This window comes from Astyanax mexicanus, chromosome 15, assembly GCF_023375975.1.
Source record: "Astyanax mexicanus isolate ESR-SI-001 chromosome 15, AstMex3_surface, whole genome shotgun sequence".
Taxonomy (NCBI): Eukaryota; Metazoa; Chordata; class Actinopteri; order Characiformes; family Acestrorhamphidae; genus Astyanax; species Astyanax mexicanus.
This window is the reverse complement of record NC_064422.1, coordinates 19,674,904-19,696,117: the sequence shown is the minus strand read 5'-3', so window position 1 is coordinate 19,696,117 and position 21,214 is coordinate 19,674,904. Positions and strand designations below refer to the sequence as shown.

The following is a 21,214-nucleotide window of genomic DNA, read 5'->3' as shown; positions in this document are numbered from 1 at the left end:
CGAAAGTCTCTGGAAGGAGCCTGGATGTGTTTCTGCTCTGCCGCTTTAAGGCTGGTGACCCGTATGAACACCGTGCGGTGGCGAAGTGGCGACGTCACCCGGCAGTGAAGTCACGCGCAGCGGAAATGGTGTGTGTGTGACGGGATTAAGGAAGAAGAGTCTGTGCGGGAGATGCGGGGAGCTGCTGTGTATGTCAGAGCTGCGCTGATCTCTCAGTTATTATAACTGTGACTCCGGGTTCAGTCAGGGTGGGTTTACCCGCGGTATGGAGTCTCTCGGTCAGGAGGAGGCTAAAGGGCCCGTGCTGCACATCGTGGTGGTGGGATTTCATCACAAGAGAGGCTGTCAGGTAGGACCGGGGGGTCACGATACTCACACTCATTCACTCACACTCACTAACACTCACACACACTGAGTTAAAGCTGCAGCCTGTGTTCTCCGCGCTCAGGTTCACCTGGGGTCCCTAAACACACAGCTTCTCCCCTTTATACACAGACACAGCGCCTGTTCCCTGATCACACTGAATTGAAGACACGCCCATTTATTCCACACAGTCAACACGCTCATTAACCAACCCAGCACAGACTCTGAAGAGTTGCACTGTTTTTATTGGACATGACTTTTGGAAACATCAAACATTCTCCAAATGTCATAAAGTTCAAAATAAAAGTAATTTAGCAGCATTTTATTGGAATTTGAAGTATACATACATTACATGAATTTATTGTGTTTTATTTTAGCATTTACATTCGCATTGTGCTTTATTACTAGTGGTGTCAATCGGTTAAAAAACTAATAATTTGATTTAGCACAACAGAATTCTGTGATTAATCGTGAATAATCACATTGTTTCTTCTTCTTAATCCTTTCAGACCTAAATTATGTGATAGAAACATAAGAATGCTGTTTCCTGTCTGTAATGCACACAAAACCTTCAAATATAACATTTAAATTGAATAAACTAGACTCTATAATTGCTTTTAATGTCCAATTTATAGAAAGTAATAGTTTATCCCAATGCAGTCCAGTAAAAAGGATAAAAAGGTATTTAAATCACATAAAATTGGTAAAAGTGAGCCCTTGTATTGTCTTGTTGGCTCTATTGCTGACATTTCCTAATGTCTAAGTTGGTGTTTTTATTTTTCCAGTGCAGTGAGTGGGGCTAAGCTACTGGTTTAGTGTCTTGTCAATGTTTTCATTGGCTGATTCATGGTCTGTTCTGATAGACAACAGGTCTCAATTGGTGTTTCGTCCAACAAAACATTAGTGATGTGAATCACATAAAATAAACAGTGTGTATTACAAACATATTCACTGATTAATCATGATTAAATATAAGAATAACTGAGGGCGTCAGTGAGGGCTATCAATCTTTGAAAATCCCACAATTCGATTCAGAATCGATTCTTGGGGTCACGATTCTATTTTTTTTTTTCCGATTCTTTCAAATAGGATGGATTTTTTTTCTTCATCCTCCATACTTTAGAGATTCAGAACATAACAGCTAGTTATTTTAGCAGAAATAAAAAGTAAACTAAACTTCTAAATTCAGAATTAGTAAACAGTGCTGTGCTAACATTGTGCTAAAATGCTAATACCAGACTGATCACCAGACTCTGTAAAACTAGTGAATTATGGGAGGAGGTTGTGGCCAAACTTAGTAACGTGATTAATCTGTAAGTAAGTAAATACAAATAGTACAAAATGAATAAAATAAATTTAAATACTAGAAATTATTAAATCATTGAAGATTCCAGATTAATCACAGGCGTTAATGTTATAACTTTGACTAGCACTAGTTATTACACCTTGCATTTTTTTGTTCTTATTGTTTACCCCTTGTTTGCTTGCATAATTATGTTCCAGTGGATGACTTTCAGATGGTACATTAACTTTTTAGTTGTTTGAGAACCACTGAACTGCCAGATAGAAATGGGTAGTTTTTTTTTTGAGCTCATGCCATCTAAATTGAATTCCATCCATCTAAATTATTCACATTGTTTTGCCAGTGAATTTAGCCTTAGTCGAACCTTTAGTCTATTTAGCTAGTTAGAATTATATTTCATTAATTATTTACTAAGCTGTCATTGAGTGTCGCCGGTGTTTACAGAGCATGACGTCACCAAAGTGCCATGCTTGATGTAGCTATGCCAGTGTTACTGTGAGCAGTGCAGATGAAGAATTTTAAGCAGTAAAACTGAAAAAAACTTTCTGTCAGGGAGTTTGTTGCAGTTCAGACTACTTGTATTTTTTTCCTCCCATTAAACCAAGAGTTTATTAATATATTAAATACAGCAGCTATAAAAACAATTCTGATAGAATCATAATATATTATATAAAGAATTTACAAACAAGAACAAACAAGTTATACCCTGATGACCCATATGGCCCTAAATCAATACCACCATATTTTAAAAAACATTTGATGTAATCCAGAAGAACAGCATACCCATCTTACTGTTTTAACAAGACCAGATTAACCTGTTTCTGTTGCCCTTCCTTTGTGTCTGTGTGATGCTAGCATTAGCTAGCTACTGTCAAAGACCAAATTATTTTGACTGATTCCAGATCCAGAACTCTTTCAAAACAACCGGTTAATTTATATGGAAGATTGCTGCAATGATTAGTCAATATAATATATGTCAATGTCAACTTATCATTAATTTGTAAAAGTACTGCATTACACAAAGTTCTGGGGATTGAAAAAAAAGCAATGGGAGATGGGTAATGGACTCACTCACAGTTTACACTCAACTTGGTCTGTGTCTACAAAAGTGCCCAAACACAATAGATTACAGATTTCCTCACTAAATATCAGTACGTTCCTGTTATGTTAATTTGTCAGCAACAGCAGTGGTGTTCCCGGGTCAGTTTGACCCAGTGCATGTTTAATTATCCAAAAGATGTCTGAACCCCCCAAAAATCCTAACAGTCAGTGTGAATATTTAATTACGAACTCTAGGGCTGGGGCGACGCGTCGACATAATCGACGTCATCGATTACGAAAATACATCGATTTGCATAACGTGCGTCGGCGCGTCGTAAATATGTTAATTAACACGGTAACATAGAAGCATAGAACTATTATTTAATTAAAATGATTTTTAAGAACAGCTAAACACAGTTCTGCAAGTCAAACGCGGAGGAGTTCACGTGCGAGAGAGAGACACAGAGAGAGAGACACACACACACACAGAGAGAGAGAGAGAGAGAGAGACACAGACATAATTCTGCAGCTCCCTCAGTGTTTTCCGCCGTATTTTGCGGCTAGCGCGAGCGCTTACAACTGACACCGCGGACCGCGAGGTGCAGCCGCGCTTGTGCCGAATCCGACTCTCTGCTGAATCTGACTCCCGCTTAGCGGACAGAATCGGCACAACACCCCCGCTGTAGAACTGCGGTAGTGAAAACGGCTACAAAAAAACGCCAGCGGGCATCTAAAGTTTGGGAGCATTTCACGCAAAAGGGCAACAATGTGGTCCTCTGCCATATGTGCAAAAGGAGCACTTGAAGCGCAAACATCCAGGAGCACTATGTCAACAGGGTCACACAGTAAGTTACCGTTTACATCAGGGTCTCCGCGGGTGTCCTTAAAAAGACTTAAGGCTGTCTACCAAAGGTTTTAAACCTGCCACAGGCAGAAATTATACAGTTTTGGTTTATATTTGTGCATGGCATTTCGCAGTTTCCAGAAAAAGTAGCATTATTCATAAGTTCAGGTGTTTAGCTAAGCTAGCTGCCTTAAGTTATTTTAGCTAGCGCCGTCGGCGCTGCGGTGTTACACCGTTTTCTGTCACCGTCGGAATTTTGTGACCAGTGCTCACGGTTATGAGCGTTCATTGGCAAAACGGAAGCTTTCTATACCTACACCTTACCCTCAGCCCTAAACTTAACCGTTTTGGCCAGTCGGGGTAAACATTAGAAACGAACACGTTTCGAATCGGCCAGTGCACCGGTCTGCTGAGAACTACTTGCCAGTGGTCACAAAATCTAGCGGTCACAGAAAACAGTGCAACACACGGTTGTGGTGTATGGGAGCTTATCCATTTTTAGCGTTATAGATCTAAACGTGTTGTACATGTAAGTGATTATAAGTGTGGGGTTTGGTTTAGTAGGCTTGTGTTGCTGTTGTTGTTATTATATATAAATATAGTATTTTATCGTTTGCTTTAAAACGTAAAATAATAATTATTTAAATATGTTTCTCAATAAATAGATTAGTCGACTAATCGAAAAAAATAATCGTTAGAATAATCGTTTAAAAAATAATCGTTAGGGACAGCCCTTTTCATTATTTATTATTTTTTTTAAATGTTTCACTACTTTATTACTTTTGAAAGAATAACATATAAAACACAATAGCTTTACATAACACTGAACCATAAAATTTTTTTGTTTTAGTTTTAGTTTTTGCAGGTTATGGTTGCAAATATAAAACATTTTCATTTTATATGTTGATTGCACTATTTAATGCAAGCAGAACAAGTTTGATTCTGAAAAAATAAATACTTTTAACTATTTTTCCTAGATCTTCAAACTTTAAAACGGGTCAATTTGACCCGTAACGTGATAGGAGGGTTAAACAACATCTTGACATTTATATGGCTTTGAAATCTCATGTTCAACTATTGTTGTAGAAATGGTCTATTCGTTTGACTAATCCGCCAATTGAAAAAATATATCCAATACAGTATGAGCTGGTGTCTGTTTGGCATGTTAGAGAACATGGGCTCCTGCTTCGAAGTTAGCCCCATATCTGCCAAGATGGATTGAAAATGGTATAAAAAAAAAAAAAAAAAACATCATTAGCTGGCTTGTCAGATCCCCCCATACCAGCCTGAGCGTCCTTTGGGTAAAAAAAGTACCACACTCTTTTTGTCTTCTTGTCTGCCAGCTGAGAGCTTGTAATGAACAGCGAGTCTGCAGCCTACAGTGTAGAGAGAACATCATTATCATTGTACAACTGATCATGTTTGCAATCTCACATTCACAACTGGAGTCTTTAAGCGCAGTTTGTAGAGCAAGCAGCTGTTTCAAGTGCAGACGTGTGGTTTCGGTTTATCAATATTAACTCAAACATAATGATATGCATCACTCTCTGTGGTCAAACTGTTGTGAGTCTCTACTGGAGACCAGAGTCTCTGTAGATAGATATATACATAGATACATACACTGGTGTGAAAAAGTGTTTTCCCTCTTCATGATTTTTTTAAAATATTTTGCATGTTTGTCACTCTTAAATGTTTCAAATCATTTAACAAATTTAACTATTAGTCAAAGACAACACAAATAAACACAAAATGCAGTTTTTAAATCAAGGTTTTTATTAATAAGGGACAATAAAAATCCAAAACTACATGACCCTGTGTGAAAAAGTGCCAGATTGTCAGACTGCATTATGAAACTATGTAATCATTTGTTTTTAATAGCCTACATGCAAATCTGTATGTATTGGTTTAGGCATTAATATTAATAATGTGCTTAAATTCTCTGTGTTATAGTTACTCTGTCCTTCAGTGGCAAACAACACCAGCAAAACACCCACACACTTTAAGGCAGTACGATAAGCGTATGAAGATTGTGATGATTTCGCAGTGTAAATTGTTGGGTTTATAAATTGTAGGGCATATTTTTCAAATTGAATTCACTATTTTTCAAATCAGGTGGAAAAGATCTGGATCAGTGATTTATTAAAAACATAACATTTACGTTGTTACTCCACGAGTTCACTATACACTAAAGCACTTATTTAAACTCAGTAACTAAAAATTTGAAAAGCATCAAAACTATACTACTATAATATAGTAGTAATCTAATCTGCCAGGCAAGATTATTTCTACTTACTAAATTATTACTGTCTCCCTAAAAAACAGGAAAATGCCAGCAATAAAGAAAATAAATAATTTAATTCTAATTAATCACAGACTTGTTGTTTTTGGGCATTTCTTAGTCCATGCCTATTTACATGAAAATCATTTACATGGCCATTTACTACTTGTTTATTTTGTAAAAACATTGTCTGTTTTGATGTTGTTTCAATAACAATTGAAAAAATATTTAAAAACTTTAAGGGACAACTTAGATGTGTTTTTTTTTTCTTTCATTTAACAAAGTATCGGATTGGGAATCTGTATCGGCAGATACTCAGGAGCAAAAAAATGTGATTGGAACACCCCTAATAAATACACATAGCTTCAGTTCAATGTAGGTTATTTTTTTCTCTGTGCTGGTTCTTTAAGGCATTGCTAATGTGCACCTTTGCCCAGTGTTGCTCCTGTTTTAATGCATAATTTATTGGATTGGTGTGCATAGAATATAAGCTGTAATTGAGCTTACACTGTAATTGAGCATGCTTAAGATCATTAATAACTAATCTGTCTGACCGACTAATTGGAATAATACAAATTCAGCACACCAGGTCTTAGAGTGGCAAAGGAACCTTTAAAAGCTTAGAAGTCATTGGGCAGATAATCAGGAGATTGTGAGTTTGATTCATGGCTGGGATCATGTAGAGCAGAAATGGCATTTAACCTTCTCTTTAGGGATGTTATAAATGATGCTTTCCAGCATAGGCATCTCTTAGCTAATGCACTGAAAATGGTGTAGTGACCAAACGTTAGTAACAGTTTGAAAAGATAGTGGAATTACATACTGTGAACGCAGTGCTGCAGAACACTGCTTTATACAGTGGCATCAGAGAGCGACGAAAAAAAAAAAAAAGATTTAGTTTAATTTGTACACTCCACTCGCATAAATGAAATAAAGCATCAAGCATTATTTATTATGCCCAGCATGTTTTCCAGCTGAAAGGTACAAGCCGTAAATGGGCTGGGATAGTAACAGCATTCAATAAATTTGTGCTATTTTAGTGATTTTTCTTTGGAAAGCAAGACAGAAATACATTTAGGCTATTTCATTTAACTTTATTGGGGAAAAAGGTCCAAATTAAAATTAAAACCTGCAAAAAAATGAATAATTATGTCCAGTTTTGGTTTCATTTCATTTTCATTACCATGCATCCCTGACTCACAGTATATAAATTCTCGGACTTATATACAGCATGCACTCTATCAAAACCTGACCCACTTGCAAAGGACTCTGGAGTGGCTGAAACGGCTAATAATTAATGTTGGGTGTAACATTGCAGGTATAAATGGCTGGAAAGGCTAAAAGCTATTGTTTAGTGAAGCAAGAATTGCTATTGTTATCTGCTGAAGAGTTTTCTGCTTTTGGTCCTTAATTATGTAACAATTATGTATATGTTTTTCTTAGGTGGAATTTTCATATCCACCCCTGATTCCTGCTGAAGGCCATGACAGTAATAATCTGCCAGAAAAATGGAAATACCTGCCCTTCCTCGCTCTGCCTGACGGAGCACACAATTATCAGGAAGGTAAGAGAAGCTACACACACACTCTTTATTAGGAACACCTATAGTCTTAATCTTTAGTGTGAGTTTTTAAACTGTGTGGATGCAAAGTGAAAAATCTTACATTACATTAACAGCAACAATAAAATAAGAGAAATTTAGATCTCTGTGGTTATGTTGTTTGGATTGTTGGTTCAGAATAGATCCTACTTGTTACAACAATTAATTTAAAGGGATATATTATTTTAAAAAAGTGTTTTTATTTACACTTCACACATTTTAGGCTAGTTTCAGCTTCTGGTTGTGATCTTGTGATAAATGTTTTGAATTCCTTTTTTTTATTAGACACCGTTTACTTCCATTTACCGCCTTTGAGTGAAGAAATGAAGTGTGTGTATGGTGTCTCCTGCTATAGACAGATTGAAGCAAAGGTATGTATGTTTTGCCATTTTGTGATTGTGTATAAATAAATAAATGCTTATTTTAGTGCTGTTAGTGTTAACGCATTAACACATACAATAAATTTGGATGCATTATTTTTTTTAATGTAAACAAATGTAAAAGGCTAAGGGATTGTTGACTGTTAGACATGATTTTACAATGGGGGTGCCGAGTGGCCACTATGATCGGGTGATCGCTGGTTCGTATCACAGTCATGCAGCTTGCCATCAGCTGCCGGAGCCCTGAGAAAGCACAATTGGCCTTGCATTCTCTGGGTGGTTAGATGGCGCTCTTTCCACTCATCACTCCTAGGATGATGTCATTTAGCACAAGGCATCTGTGAGCTGATGTGTGTGAACCTAGTCGCTGCATTTCCTCAGAGAGTGGGACAATTGGCCAGATGAATTAGGAGAAAATGGGGGGAAAAATAAATAAAAAATAAATAAATAATTTAAAAAAAGCTATGCCTCTACAATGTTCTAGAAGACCATTTGCCCAGTTGAGAGACTTTAAGAGAGGGTGCATCACTGGACTAAGAGAAGTAGGATGGTCGTTCCAACTATTTGCCCACCATGGATTAATCGCCATGGTTTTGTGTTTCAGGCTCTGAAAGTGCGACAAGCTGATGTTACGAGGGAGACGGTGCAGAAGAGTGTGTGTGTGCTTAGCAGAGTGGTATGTCAGACATGAACTTTTTTACATAAACATCAGGAATTAGTTTAAGTACGTTAAGCTTTACATTGCTTTAGAAGCACTTACACCTGTAGTTTACTCATTGTATTACAATATTTTAATATTTAAACAGTTTCATTCAGTGTCTTTTTCCTATTATTATTGTTCTACTCTGAGATGCTCTGAGATTTCTTTATGAAAAAAAGTATAGACAGTTACCTTAATAATGCAAGATTATGTTTGGTGTAAAGTACAATATAGCTTAATAAACGTGACTCAACTTAAATCTTATTCTGATGACAATATGTGGCAGATATTTTAGTAATGGAGAGATTATAATGAGACTTATTAAAAAAGGATAAAAATAAATTAACTCTACATTTAAAGTTTACTTTATTTCAGAAACACTTTTGTGTAAAAATAGTTTGTCAGGATGGTGTGAGAAATATTAGTTGACTATTTCTGCGTTGCAATAGGGTGAATCCTTCAGAATTGAATAAAAGCCGTGTGTATAAACACATTAGAGAAAAACGCCTGATGTCAAAATGATGCAGTAATATTCTTTTGCATAAGAATTGTTTCTATATTATGTTTAAAGAATATTTTTATATTTACAGAACATTTTAACCCTTACAAACATAAAAACTCATCAAAATTGTCTTTCTTTATCAAAATATGATTCTGATTGTGATAATATTTAAAGAGAATCAACATACAGACTTATTTACATTAATTGCTTGTCTTTAATAACACAAATGGCAATATTGACGTCATCAAAAAGATTAGGGTTATGCCTATATTTTGTATTATAACTTAATAAAATAACAATTGTGACCGATCAAGCTCTTTTAGTCTTTTTAAGTTGAATCATCACATTACTGATTTCTACAGGTAGAAATTAAAATAGTGTAATGTTCATTTAGTTAAATTTTGTAGATTTTTTTTTTTTTTGCCTTCTACAATAATATGTCTGCCTGTTTCTCCTGCAGCCACTGTATGGTCTAATTCAGGCTAAACTCCAGCTTATCACACATGCCTACTTTGAGGAGAAAGACTTTTCTCAGATCTCCATCCTCAAGGTGAGCTTTAATACTGGAAACCTCCAAATCTATGTAAATGTGATCAGTTATATTGTTACTTTAAGCTTAATTTCTGTGATTTCTGTGTAGGAACTGTATGATCACATGAACGGTTCATTAAGAGGTACCACGCTAGAGGGTTCTCAGGTGTATCTAGGTGAGTTATTGACTTATTCTTCTTTTACAGCATATATCTTTAATAGATAATAGAAACTGGTGCACCGTGTGCAGGAAAAGCAGCAACTATTGTTCAGCACCTCCATGAACTCCTTCAAAATGCTGAGAAATGTATTCCAGGTCACTCTCCCTCATGAAGACACTGAGATTAAAATACCAAGAGTGTGCGGGTCTGTCCTCAAAGCTAAATGTGGTTACTTAGAAAAATCTAAAATTATTCTAAAAAAAAAAAAATCTAAAAAGAAAGAAAACACTCCTGAATGAGATGATTTGTGTCCAAACTTTTGACTGGTACTGTATGCTTGAGGAAGGCAGTAATTTGTGTAAATATATTTTGGGTAAATCATTCCTCTGTTTTTTATTACCGCAGGCTTATCTCCACGGGATTTAATACTGCACTTTAAACACAAGGTAACTAAACTAATTTGAAATCACTCTGGGGAATATGTTGTATTCTAGCATCGCATGTTGACAAAATATATGTTGTTGGGGTAGATGGTGGCATAAAGTTATCCAAAAGCAGTGTGTAAGACTGGTGGAGGAGAACATGTCAAGATGCATGAAAACTGTGATTAAAAAGCAGGGTTATTCCACCAAATGCTGATTTATGGACTCATGAAACTTTATGAATATGAATTTGTTTTCTTTGCATTATTTGAGGTCTGAAAGCTCTGCATCTTTTTTGTTATTTCAGCCAATTTTTATTTTCTGCAAATAAATGCTCTATATGACAATATTTGTATTTGGAATTTGTGAGAAATGTTGTCTGTTGTTATAGAATAAAACAATATTGTTCATTTTACTCAAACCTATATCTATAAAAAGCAAAATCACAGAAACTGATTCAGAAACTGAAGTAGCGTGTTAATTTGTCCAGATCTGTAGTTCTTAGTACATTTTTTATATGTTTTTTTTTCTTTTCACAGATTCTAATTCTCTTCAAGTTGGTCCTGTTGGAGAAGAAGGTGTGAGATGATCTTTAGCTAGGTTACTGCTGATCGCACATACTTTCTTGTTACACTGTTGTTGTTTAGTGTAGTGAATGAAAGTATGAAAGTTTTAAAAACCTCTTTCTCCTCATAGGTGCTGTTTTATGTGTCTCCTGTCCATCGATTAGTGGGAACTCTAATGACTGTCCTTTCTTTATTCCCTGGTGAGAAAATCCCTGTTCACATTTATACTCTGTGCTTCCTCTATTTCAGACTATAGCATGCTATGAGAATGTATATCGTCACTGTCCTATAAAAAACACTTATCTCCATTTTTGTCGATTTTTAGTTTACTACATAATTTGAACAGATAAACTGTCCCTTACACTGTGCCAGAATTTCTTGATGAATGGATCAATCTTTAAAATGACCTGAAATAAACCCTTTTTACATTGACTTCCATTGAAAGTTTACAAGGTTTTTTCTCTCTCGTGTAAAGATGCTATTTTGGAGATCAACAGCGACGATACATATCATACTGTGTGTTTACACCTAATAAGTATTTTTTGGTTCATGTGTTTTGTGTGAAACCAAATGGAGCAATTAGCACTAACTGTGGAGGGATTTTGAATGCTACAAACTTCAGTAAATGTATGCAGGAGGCAGGACAACCAACAGCACCAGTATCTCAGTTTACAACAGTTACCAATGTTCATGAACTGCTGGACCTGCAGCCTTTATCTAATGAAAAACATTAATTACCAAAAATGAAACTAAACAAGTAGATTTTCAGTCCAGACTGAGATTGAGACTGAACATTTTGTGGAAGGCTATATAAGAGAAGGCTCTTCCCCTTGCTGGACAAATTCTCTATTTTCAGTAAACACCCTGAATGCAACAGCATTTTGAACTACTTCATGAGGCCACTGAGAAATTGCCAAGAGTGTGCAAATCTGTCGTTAAAGCTTAATGTGGCTACTTAGAAGAATCTAAGACATATTAAACATATTCTGCTTTGTTTAACATTTTTTGCAGAATAATTATGCATATGTTCCTGTGTAGCTTTAATATCTTCAATGTTAAATTTGCAATGTACAAAATCATAAAAAGAAAGAAAACACATTAAATAAGTATAAATAATAAATGATGTGCGACCACTTTTGACTGGTACTGTGTATCACCAATATTTTTAGGTGCTGAACTGGAGAAATCTAATTAACAATAAGTATGTTGCCTGTTGCTCTGTCACTTTGTTGCCTGCTAGCATGAACGCATGGTGACTTATTGTTTTATTTGTGACTGTTTGGGGAGTTCTGTGGCACTGTTACAACCTCAAATAAAAAAAAATAAACCCAAGAGTAGACAAATTTCATGTATTAGAATTTACACCTAGTGCAATATAGCTTTTTACACTGTGTATTATATTTTTCGCATTATAAGGCAAACTTAAAATCCCCCTAAATTTTCCCAAAAATCCTCAGTGCACCTTTTAATCCGGTGTGCCTTTTATGTATGAATTCAGGTTGTAAGGAGCAGTAAAGCTACTCTGCTGAAGTGCAGTGTTATACAGAAGTTTCAGTGAAGTTTCTCCAGCACCGAGACTGGAGCAGTATTAGCATTAGCCGCTAACCGCAGCGCTAGCTCTTACGCTGTTCAGAAGTGAGTACATTGGACTGTAGCCTGAGTCAGAGTCCTGCACCGGGTCGGGTACCCGTGGACACGGGCAAATAGATGCTGAAACGGGTGGGTTTTACAAATACCGAAATGTTATGGGTGGGTATGCGGGTGGGTAAGTTAAATACAAAGTCAAGTCAAAGTCAAAGTGTTTTTTATTGTCATTTCAGCTATATACAGAGTACACAGTGAAACGAAACAACGTTCCTCCAAGGACCATGGTGCACATAAACACAGTGTAGACAGAACAATAGTGCAACAGTACAAAAGTGCAGACAGACAATACAACACAATACAGACAAAGAATAATAAATAACAAGACAGTGTGCAAATTATGCAGTGTGCAAAAAGTGTGCAAAAAAGACCAGGTGAGATAGTAATTACTCTATTACACAGTGTTCAATAGAGTCCAGTGAGGTAGTAGGGTTTTTAGTGCTATTACGGGTGCTATTATGGGTGGGTAGCACGTGAATAAGCGGTCATTTTTAGTAGCCTTTTATTTGCTGCGTAATGAACAGAGGCTACTGTTCCTGCACAGCAACCTGAAATAAATAGATATTAAGCTTTTTTCCTCAAAATAAAAAAAACGAAATTTTGAAACAAAAACAATGTCTCATGTTACCAATAGCTTGGCACTTCCGCAGTTAGATTTATTTGATAATTTGCACAGATAATAATTAATTAAGGTCCATTAGTTATTTATAGAAATTTCTAGTGTTGTAGTTTGTCCACATTGTAACTTGTTTGACTTCTTGAAACAACTCTGCCAAAAAATGTTTTTTTTTTGCAAGTCAGTACACTGTATGATGAATGCACAGAAATATGTATAGTGTGTGTGTGTGTTTAGGTATGATTGACCATGGCCTGGTGGACTCCTCTCACTACACCTGTAAGAGCAGCGTATCAGAAACCTCAGACAGTCCTGACCCAGCCAAGGTCGTCCCCACCGCTGGAGAACAGCAGCGTAAAACTGACTGTAAAACTTCTATTGCTGATGCCACAGAGGACGAGTCTTGTGCTTTTGACCACTCAGAAACCCACGAATCACATGCCTCAGGCAGCCCTCTGAGCCACCCCCAGCCACACCCACCCTCCCACACATCGCCAGATTCCTCTGAGAGCGACTGGGAGACGCTGGACCCGAGTGTGTTGGAGCCCGGGGAGCGGACAGACGGGACAGTGAAGAGTCTGGACACAGAATCCAGTGAGCCAATCACAGTCCAGCCCAAATCTGCTGCAGACCAGGGTCAGCTGATCCAGGGGCTGGTGTCTGGTCTGGAGGAGGACCAGTACGGTCTACCACTTGCAATTTTTACTAAGGTACACACGTACACTAAGGGTTGCACTGACAATGTGAGCTAATATGTCCAGTAGTGGGTGCTGTGGACAACTCTTGACCTTATTACCATGCCACTTTTTTTTTTCTAATATTGTGCAGTTTGACTAGTTTGACAGAAAAAGGGTTATTTGACAGGCATAGACATTAATTTTCAATTTGGCACTAAGTACGTATACACGCACTTTATGATCTGATTATTGCTGATCTTTAGAAGTTGTCCGTAATCCGATCAGCCCATTTTTCGGAATATAATTTGCACCAGATTACAAGGCGCAATATGAATGCATGGGTCTATTTTCATACGTAATGTGCTCCAGATTATAAGGTGCATTAAGTTAAACCAAACAGTCAAACTTTATTCAACACATTCACAATAACTCAGTTATTGTTCAGTTGTAACACATAAAATACGAAATAATACACTCACTTTTTCAGTTCAGTTTTTCAGTTCATTCACAAATCCATCAAATTCTTCAACTTTAGTGTCTTGAGTTTAACAGCATGCCCGGATTTCATCACTATTCGAGTTAGTCTTGTTGCCATTCCTTAGCCGTTCAGAGATTTAATTCCGGCCTTCGTCAAAGCATTTGATCAGTATCTTAAGAATTAGGCTTTCTTGTATATAATTGTTAATCATTTCCTGTGGTATTGTTGTGATCAGGGTTACTTGTGCCTACCCTACATGGCCCTGCAGCAGCATCATCTGCTGTCGGATGTGAAAGTGCGAGGTTTCATTGCCGGGGCAACCAACATCCTTTTTCGCCAACAGAGACACCTCAGTGATGCTGTTGTAGATGTAAGTAAAAACATTTTTCATGAAACCTATGCAATTTAATATGCAACGTGTGCATGAAATCTTACCACAGATGTTTTGTAATTGTTAATCACTTAATATAGTTTTACGTAGTATTTTTAGAATTGAGTTGATGCTTCACTGACTTATTAACACAGTGTTTCTCAATCCTGGTCCTGATTTAGTGCATTCTCTGCTCCTATTACACCGTATTTAACAAAGCAGCCCATTAATAAGCATTTTCAAAACTTTTAAAATCCTCAAAATTTTTAAATCCTTAAATATGTGTAGGACAATATTTAAGACTTAATTGGAAGATTGTGCTGTTATTTTGGGTATTTTATCATTTATAATAAAATGATTAATTTTCATAATAAGGGTTGTGTACACATGCATTGTCTTCTACTAACCCTTTACATAGTTTAGATCCCATTTTGAAAAAACTTTATCTCTCTTTCTCTCTCTTTCTCTCTCTCTCTTTTCTAGCAGCAAATAAATAGAGGGTCTAGTTCAAGAATAAAAACTAGGTTTAAAAGACCTCTTAAGAACATAGTAGCTGCCTATTGTAATATAAATCTATATTTTAAATTACTATGAATAATTGAAGTACTAATGTAATATATCAATATCTACTATTTTAATTGCCTATATATATATATATTTTTAATATTTTTATATTTCCGTTGTTGTTTAATAAGAATGAAATAAAAAATACACATACTCTGGCCCCTGGCTTTATGAGATGTTTTAGTACGGCCCCTTATATCATTGAGTTTGATACCCCTGGTTTATTGTTTCTTGTTGTGTTCAGGTGGAAGAGGCCCATATCCATGTGGATGATCCAGAGCTACGCAGGATATTGGGTTTATCCACAGCAGACCTGCGATTCACAGACTTCCTGATCAAACATGTCACTGAAAACAGAGAGGACGTGTTTCTGGATGGAACGGGCTGGGAAGGAGGAGACGAGTGGATCAGAGCACAGTTTACTCTGTATTTACACTCCCTCCTAGCATCTACACTACAGCAAGGTAATGCGAATGCTAATACCAGAATGAAACACTGTTATTACACTGCAAAAGCCTAGGCCAAAATGGCATCAGTTTGTTTTTTTTACTACTTGTCTATCACTGACTGTCTGTGCATGATATTAATCAGTGTTATTCATATCCATAGCAGTGATGAGGTTTGTAGAGAATAATCAAATGCAGTTCAGTGTGCTATTGGAGCACAAAAATTACTGTGTTGTAATAATAGCGATGTTGTGTGGTCATACAGTGTCAAATGCAAATGAAAACAAGCAAAAACAGCTAGATTCTCAGCATTAATCAAAACATAATCAAATGTAATAAAATGATATATTATAATTTACCTATAATACATTATTACTATAATTAAGGTCAAAATGCTTGCAGAGTTTAATGCAAATATAAATTAAGCTGTTCAGTGGTATGTTTTGTATCTACCCTTCAGAGAAGGGGTGACAATAGGTGCATGTAAATCATTACATAATATTTAATCAGAAAATACATATCATAGTTATTGTAAACTATAAGCATATATTTCATAATTAACTAAAATTAAAAACGGCAACTAATTTAAAGCATTAGTCTTCGTTTTTCAGTTGCCACAGGACTCTTATCTAACTGACAGCTGTTCTAACCAATCAAAGCTTTTTAAAATGGTTCTGCCCCCTTGTGTCTGCGTGGACCCTTCTCCTGATTTTGAGAAGGGTGTAGTAATGAGTATATTAGCAAAGTTGCCGGACAATCTTACCAACCAGATTCATGATTTTCACACCGGGGGCGTGTGCGGGGGCGTGCGCTGTGCTGAAGGTGTTACGCATTGCTTGGTATAAAACGGCGCTTAAGCTGGATTAGTTCAATAGTTAGCTAACTATCATTGAATTGCAACGATAAATGAGACAGATATTGTGTCACATCATATTAAAAAGCCTTTTTAAGGCTGTTGCAGAAAGAGTACCCACTATATTAACTGCATGCCACTGGTATATAGCAAAGATTTTAAATTTGGATAAATAAGCACACACAATACAATAGTTGAGAACATTGAAAGGGGTGTATGTACTCGTATTATAAGAAACAGGAGGTTAGAGTTATTTGAGTTTTTCGTAAAATAACTATTAGTATGCCTGTAGGAAATTATACTTCTACATTTATCCAGCTTTTGTTAATCTGTTATTTTTTTTATTTGCTTTTTTTAAAATCCAGATAATGAGAAGCTGTTGGCAGACTATGGCTCTGCCTTCATCTCTGCCTGGAAGATCACACACAATTACAGAGTATGGTTCAGCAACAAGCACCCAGCCATGGCTGAGATTACTCCAGGGTAGGTAGGCAGGGCCAAAATAAAGAAGAGAAAAAATAAATATGTATGATTTGTGTTTATATATTTTTAAAAACTCTGGAATATAATCAAGAGCAAAACTGTTGGAGGAGAACATGCCAAGATACATAAAAACTGTGATTAAAAACAACCAATATTAATTTCTGAACTCTTAAAACTTGTGAACATGTTTTCTTTGCATTATTTGAGTTTTGAAAGGTCTGCATATTTTTTTGTTATTTCAGCCATTTCTCATTTTCTGCAAATAAATGCTCTAAATTGCAATATTTTTATTTGGAATTTGAGAGAAATGTTTATTCTACTGAAACATAAACCTATAAATAGCAAAATCAGAGAAATTGATTCAGAAACTAAAGTGGTCTCTTAATTTTTTCCAGAGCTGTATATGTATATCCATTTATATATTTTTTGGCACAAATTTGACTACAAATGCTAAACTTACTTTTGCCTTATGTGAAGAAATGTTAGTTATTATGTTATTGATGTAAATGTCTCCTCTTTCCTATCAGTCATCCATTCCAGGGACAGTATAGTGTGGCTGATGTGAAGCTGCGCTTGTCACAGTAAGTTCTGGACTCAAACGTCTTAAACTCTTAAACTTCTGTAACTTTATTTTTAACTCTGCTACTTTGCATTATTTTAGTATGTAAAAATTGACTCCTATAGAAAGTGAGTAAAGTGACTTTTTGATGTTTGAGTATGTAGAGTACTAGTGCAGCCTGAAGAGTTGTGTAGCTCGTTGTTGTGGGGAGGGTAAATAATATGCTTTAAATAAGTAGTACGACTTAAAAATAGGTAGTATTAATCAGTGAAAGTAATTTGAGTGTGTTTTTGTTCTAGTTCAGTGCAGAACAGTGAGCGGGGAAAAAAGCTTGGGAACGCTGTGATGACCACCAGCCGCAGTGTGGTGCAGACTGGAAAAGCTGTAGGTATGTATGACTAAGGACACACACACACATACACACACAAAATAATTTAGTTTGTTTGTTTATTTAACAATGGAGATTGGAAAGGGTTGCACATAAGAGTAAATAGTGTAAACAACAAGAATGCCAAGTTAATAATATACTGTAATTATCTTTTAGTATTATGAGACAAATACTGGTACTGCTACTACTACTGGTACTGCTACTACTACTACTAACTAAAATTTTTATTTTCCCAATTTGACCAATTCTATATAATTATAGTATTGCTTTTTCTATTTTCAATAGTTTTGTATACAAAAATATCTCCAAATATTTTGACACAACAAAAAAAATAATCATATCGTGATAGGAGTTATATTCTAGTTATTATATAATAGTAATATTCTTAAACTAATTGGTATTTGTTTTGCTTGTGCTTTCTGTATTTACATTTAATAGTTTGGTAAGTCTATGAAATAGATGTATTTATATTACATTTAATTTATAAAACTGTATATTTATTCTAAGTAAATCTTTAATGTTTATTTTGTTGTAGTAGTGTGTGTTTGAATTTTTTTTTAAATCATATCGTCAAAAAAAATATTGCAAGTGTAAAAATTTCCTAAAAATATTGTGATTATTTTTTTATGGCCATATAGCCTACCCTAGTACACTGTAATATTTGTTTTAGAATTATGATAAAATCTTGTTCTAGATTTATCTGCCACAAAATGCTTCATCTAAAACATTGCTTTTAATATTTTCAACTGTACTACAAATTTATGTGCACAATTTTCAGATTATTTATGAATATATGTGTACATTTCCCCTGCCCAGGTCAGTCAGTGGGCGGAGTTTTCACCAACGCTAAATCTGCCATGTCCTCCTGGTTCTCCACACTGGCCCCGCCCCCAGTGACCAATCCACCTTCAGACTCTACAGCAAACAAACAGTGACCTCTTCATGCCTCATTCACACTGTTCACCAGGATTCATCTTCACACTTATGGTTCTGGATGGTTTACTGTATTTTTATGATCACAGCATAAGTTTACTTTTACCTTTCTTCATCTTTTAGGTCAGAGAATCAATGTTAGAAGCAGTTCTACTGTTCAGCTTCAAAGTATTCAGTCTCGAAATGATTTAGAATTTGTCCAGTACACTTCCTACTTCCTTTAGCCATCTTTAAGCATCATCATGTCTAACCAAAATAATTAAGTACTGAAGCTTGTTGCCTTTAGCAATCCAGAATTATTTAAATATTCTACAGAGCTACAAATCATTATCAGAAATATTAACATCGTATTTGACATAAGATGAGTGGAAATAGTAACACTGTCACTGAGACAAAAGGGCAGTGTGGATTATGCTGATTCTTTTGCTTGTGTTTTAAATGAAGTACTTTTGACAGTCTCAGGTTTAGTCGCATTGACTCAAAGAAAGAAGGGATTTTACATTTGTAGCCTAAAAATGACATCAAACTATTAAAAACAACACACATGGAACTGAGAACTCAGAGATTTGCTCTCATATAACCATTACCAAGGTTTTAGAAACTGTATAGGCAGTTTCTTACACTCACAGCTTCTTACACTCACAGTCCATTTCTGAGGCTAGGATTTAAAAGCCCAAACAGCTCTGTAAAAATTAAGAGACCACTTCAGTTTCTAAATAATTTTCTCTGATTATAGGTATATTTATTTATAGGTATATGTTTGAGTAAAATGAACATTGTTCTTTTATTCTATAAACTATATACAACATTTCTCCCAAATAAGTTCAGAAATCAATATTTGGTGGAATAACCCTGGTTCTTAATCACAGTTTTCATGCATATTGGCATGTTCTCCTCCACCAGTCTTACACACTACTTTTGGATAACTTTATGCCACTCCTGGTGCAAATATGTAAGCAGTTCAGCTTGGTTTGATGGCTTGTGATCATCCATCTTCCTCTTGATTATATTCCAGTTGGTCAAATAAAAAAAAAACTCATCATTTTTAAGTGGTCTCATTTTTTCAAGGGCTGTATATTCAATGCCTTTCAATGAAAAAACTCTTCTGTTTAGCTGATGAGTTGACTCAAGTGTCTTTAATGATGTAAAACTCTAAAACCCTGCAGCACTGTGGCCTTGAGTCAACAGAGCTGGCCCATTCCAACCTGCAGTTTTAAAAAATATATGAATAGTTAAGAAAGCAGAACATAAATGTATGTGTGAAATTGTTATATAATAAACAGAGTATATACTATAATATAATGTAAAGTCTCACCATAGACTATTTAAGTGTTAATTTGTTTGGTTGGTTGGTTTTGACCATTTTCTGGGCTGGTTATCCTGTTTGTTTTCCTCGGAACATGTTTAAAACGTATAAAATGGAATATGGCTGCTGTGCTCTCATGTATATGTATCTAGTTTCTGTGTCATTAGCTTGTGTTTAGATGTCTCAAAACACACACACAGATTGTGTTTGAACAATCCTTGTGAACTCGTACAAGGCTTCCCTTCTAGGCTAAGTGAACCAGTACGTACCTAATGGCCTTATTTAATATGGCATTTTAAATTAATTAAACCATTTTCCCTTCTTTTGTCTCTCTCATATTGGTTATTAACACCAAAAACACATCTTTTATATCTGTTTCTGTTTTCTCATTTTCTGTTCGTTTGTGCTATTATTGTAAAATAATGGTCATATCTAATGGGATGACATGATCAATTTTATTGTTGTTCTTTGTGTTTAAATGTAGAGTGATTTCTGGTTAGTGTTTAAAGGGCCCATATCCTTGATTTTTAAACTATAAATAATGCACCATATTGTTTTTTTTTTTTTTTTTTGTGAAATTTTGTTCCATTTTCTCTCTTCTCTGTGTTGGAGCGGTTTATTTATTAATGTCCTTAAATTGCTTTTCACTTTATATTGAGGTATTTAGAGATATATCAAAAATGAACTAATGATGCAGATGCTGTTTATTTTTTTGGTGATCTACAATATTTACACATCATTGAGTTCCATCTATTAAATAAAATACTTTTGAAGACCTTATTTTTTGGATTAATGATTTGTATCTCTTTATGGTGCACATGAGAGGAATAAACATGTACAAGCTGTGCTGTATAAAAAAAAATATATATATATATATATATATATATATATATATATATATACATACACTGTTCGTGTATAAATGTTTACAGTAGAATTTTGCAGACATTGACTTCTTTTTGAGGTTTGTAGTTTTACTGGAAGCTTTAGTTTTAGAGTACCCCTCACCAATACAAAAGCACAGAACGAAATGCTGAGTTTAATATTGTTATTAATAATAAGTGTTCAGACTGTTTATTTACATTCTTATATTTAATTCAGTTTAACTTCTTTTATCATTTTGGCATGTTTTTTTGTTTTACAATCACACAAACCACTCTGACATTAAACGTGCTGTAATATTAGGTATGAACAAATCATTCATAA

At 35.3% G+C, this 21,214-nt stretch overlaps 1 protein-coding gene across 1 annotated transcript; it reads left to right on the top strand.

The window, feature by feature from the left end:
* The first annotated feature begins 40 nt into the window (after positions 1–40).
* avl9 (AVL9 homolog (S. cerevisiase)) lies at positions 41–20,788 on the top strand. Its single transcript, XM_022669134.2, has 16 exons — positions 41–349; positions 7,273–7,393; positions 7,715–7,800; positions 8,414–8,485; positions 9,472–9,561; positions 9,652–9,718; positions 10,109–10,149; positions 10,665–10,703; positions 10,822–10,891; positions 13,189–13,661; positions 14,342–14,476; positions 15,285–15,504; positions 16,705–16,822; positions 17,350–17,403; positions 17,681–17,769; positions 18,586–20,788. The coding sequence occupies exons 1-16, from the start codon at positions 266–268 to the stop codon at positions 18,702–18,704; spliced, it is 1,878 nt and encodes a 625-aa protein (XP_022524855.2). The 5' UTR covers positions 41–265; the 3' UTR covers positions 18,705–20,788.
* The last annotated feature ends 426 nt before the right edge of the window (positions 20,789–21,214 follow it).

Bases quoted from the DNA above. Each gene is read 5' to 3' on its own strand.
- avl9 (XM_022669134.2), top strand. From the start codon at position 266: ATGGAGTCTCTCGGTCAGGAGGAGGCTAAAGGGCCCGTGCTGCACATC. The intron at 10,704-10,821 runs GTGTGAGATGAT...TTCTCCTCATAG, and splicing joins TGGTCCTGTTGGAGAAGAAG to GTGCTGTTTTATGTGTCTCC. The intron at 14,477-15,284 runs GTAAGTAAAAAC...TGTTGTGTTCAG, and splicing joins TCAGTGATGCTGTTGTAGAT to GTGGAAGAGGCCCATATCCA.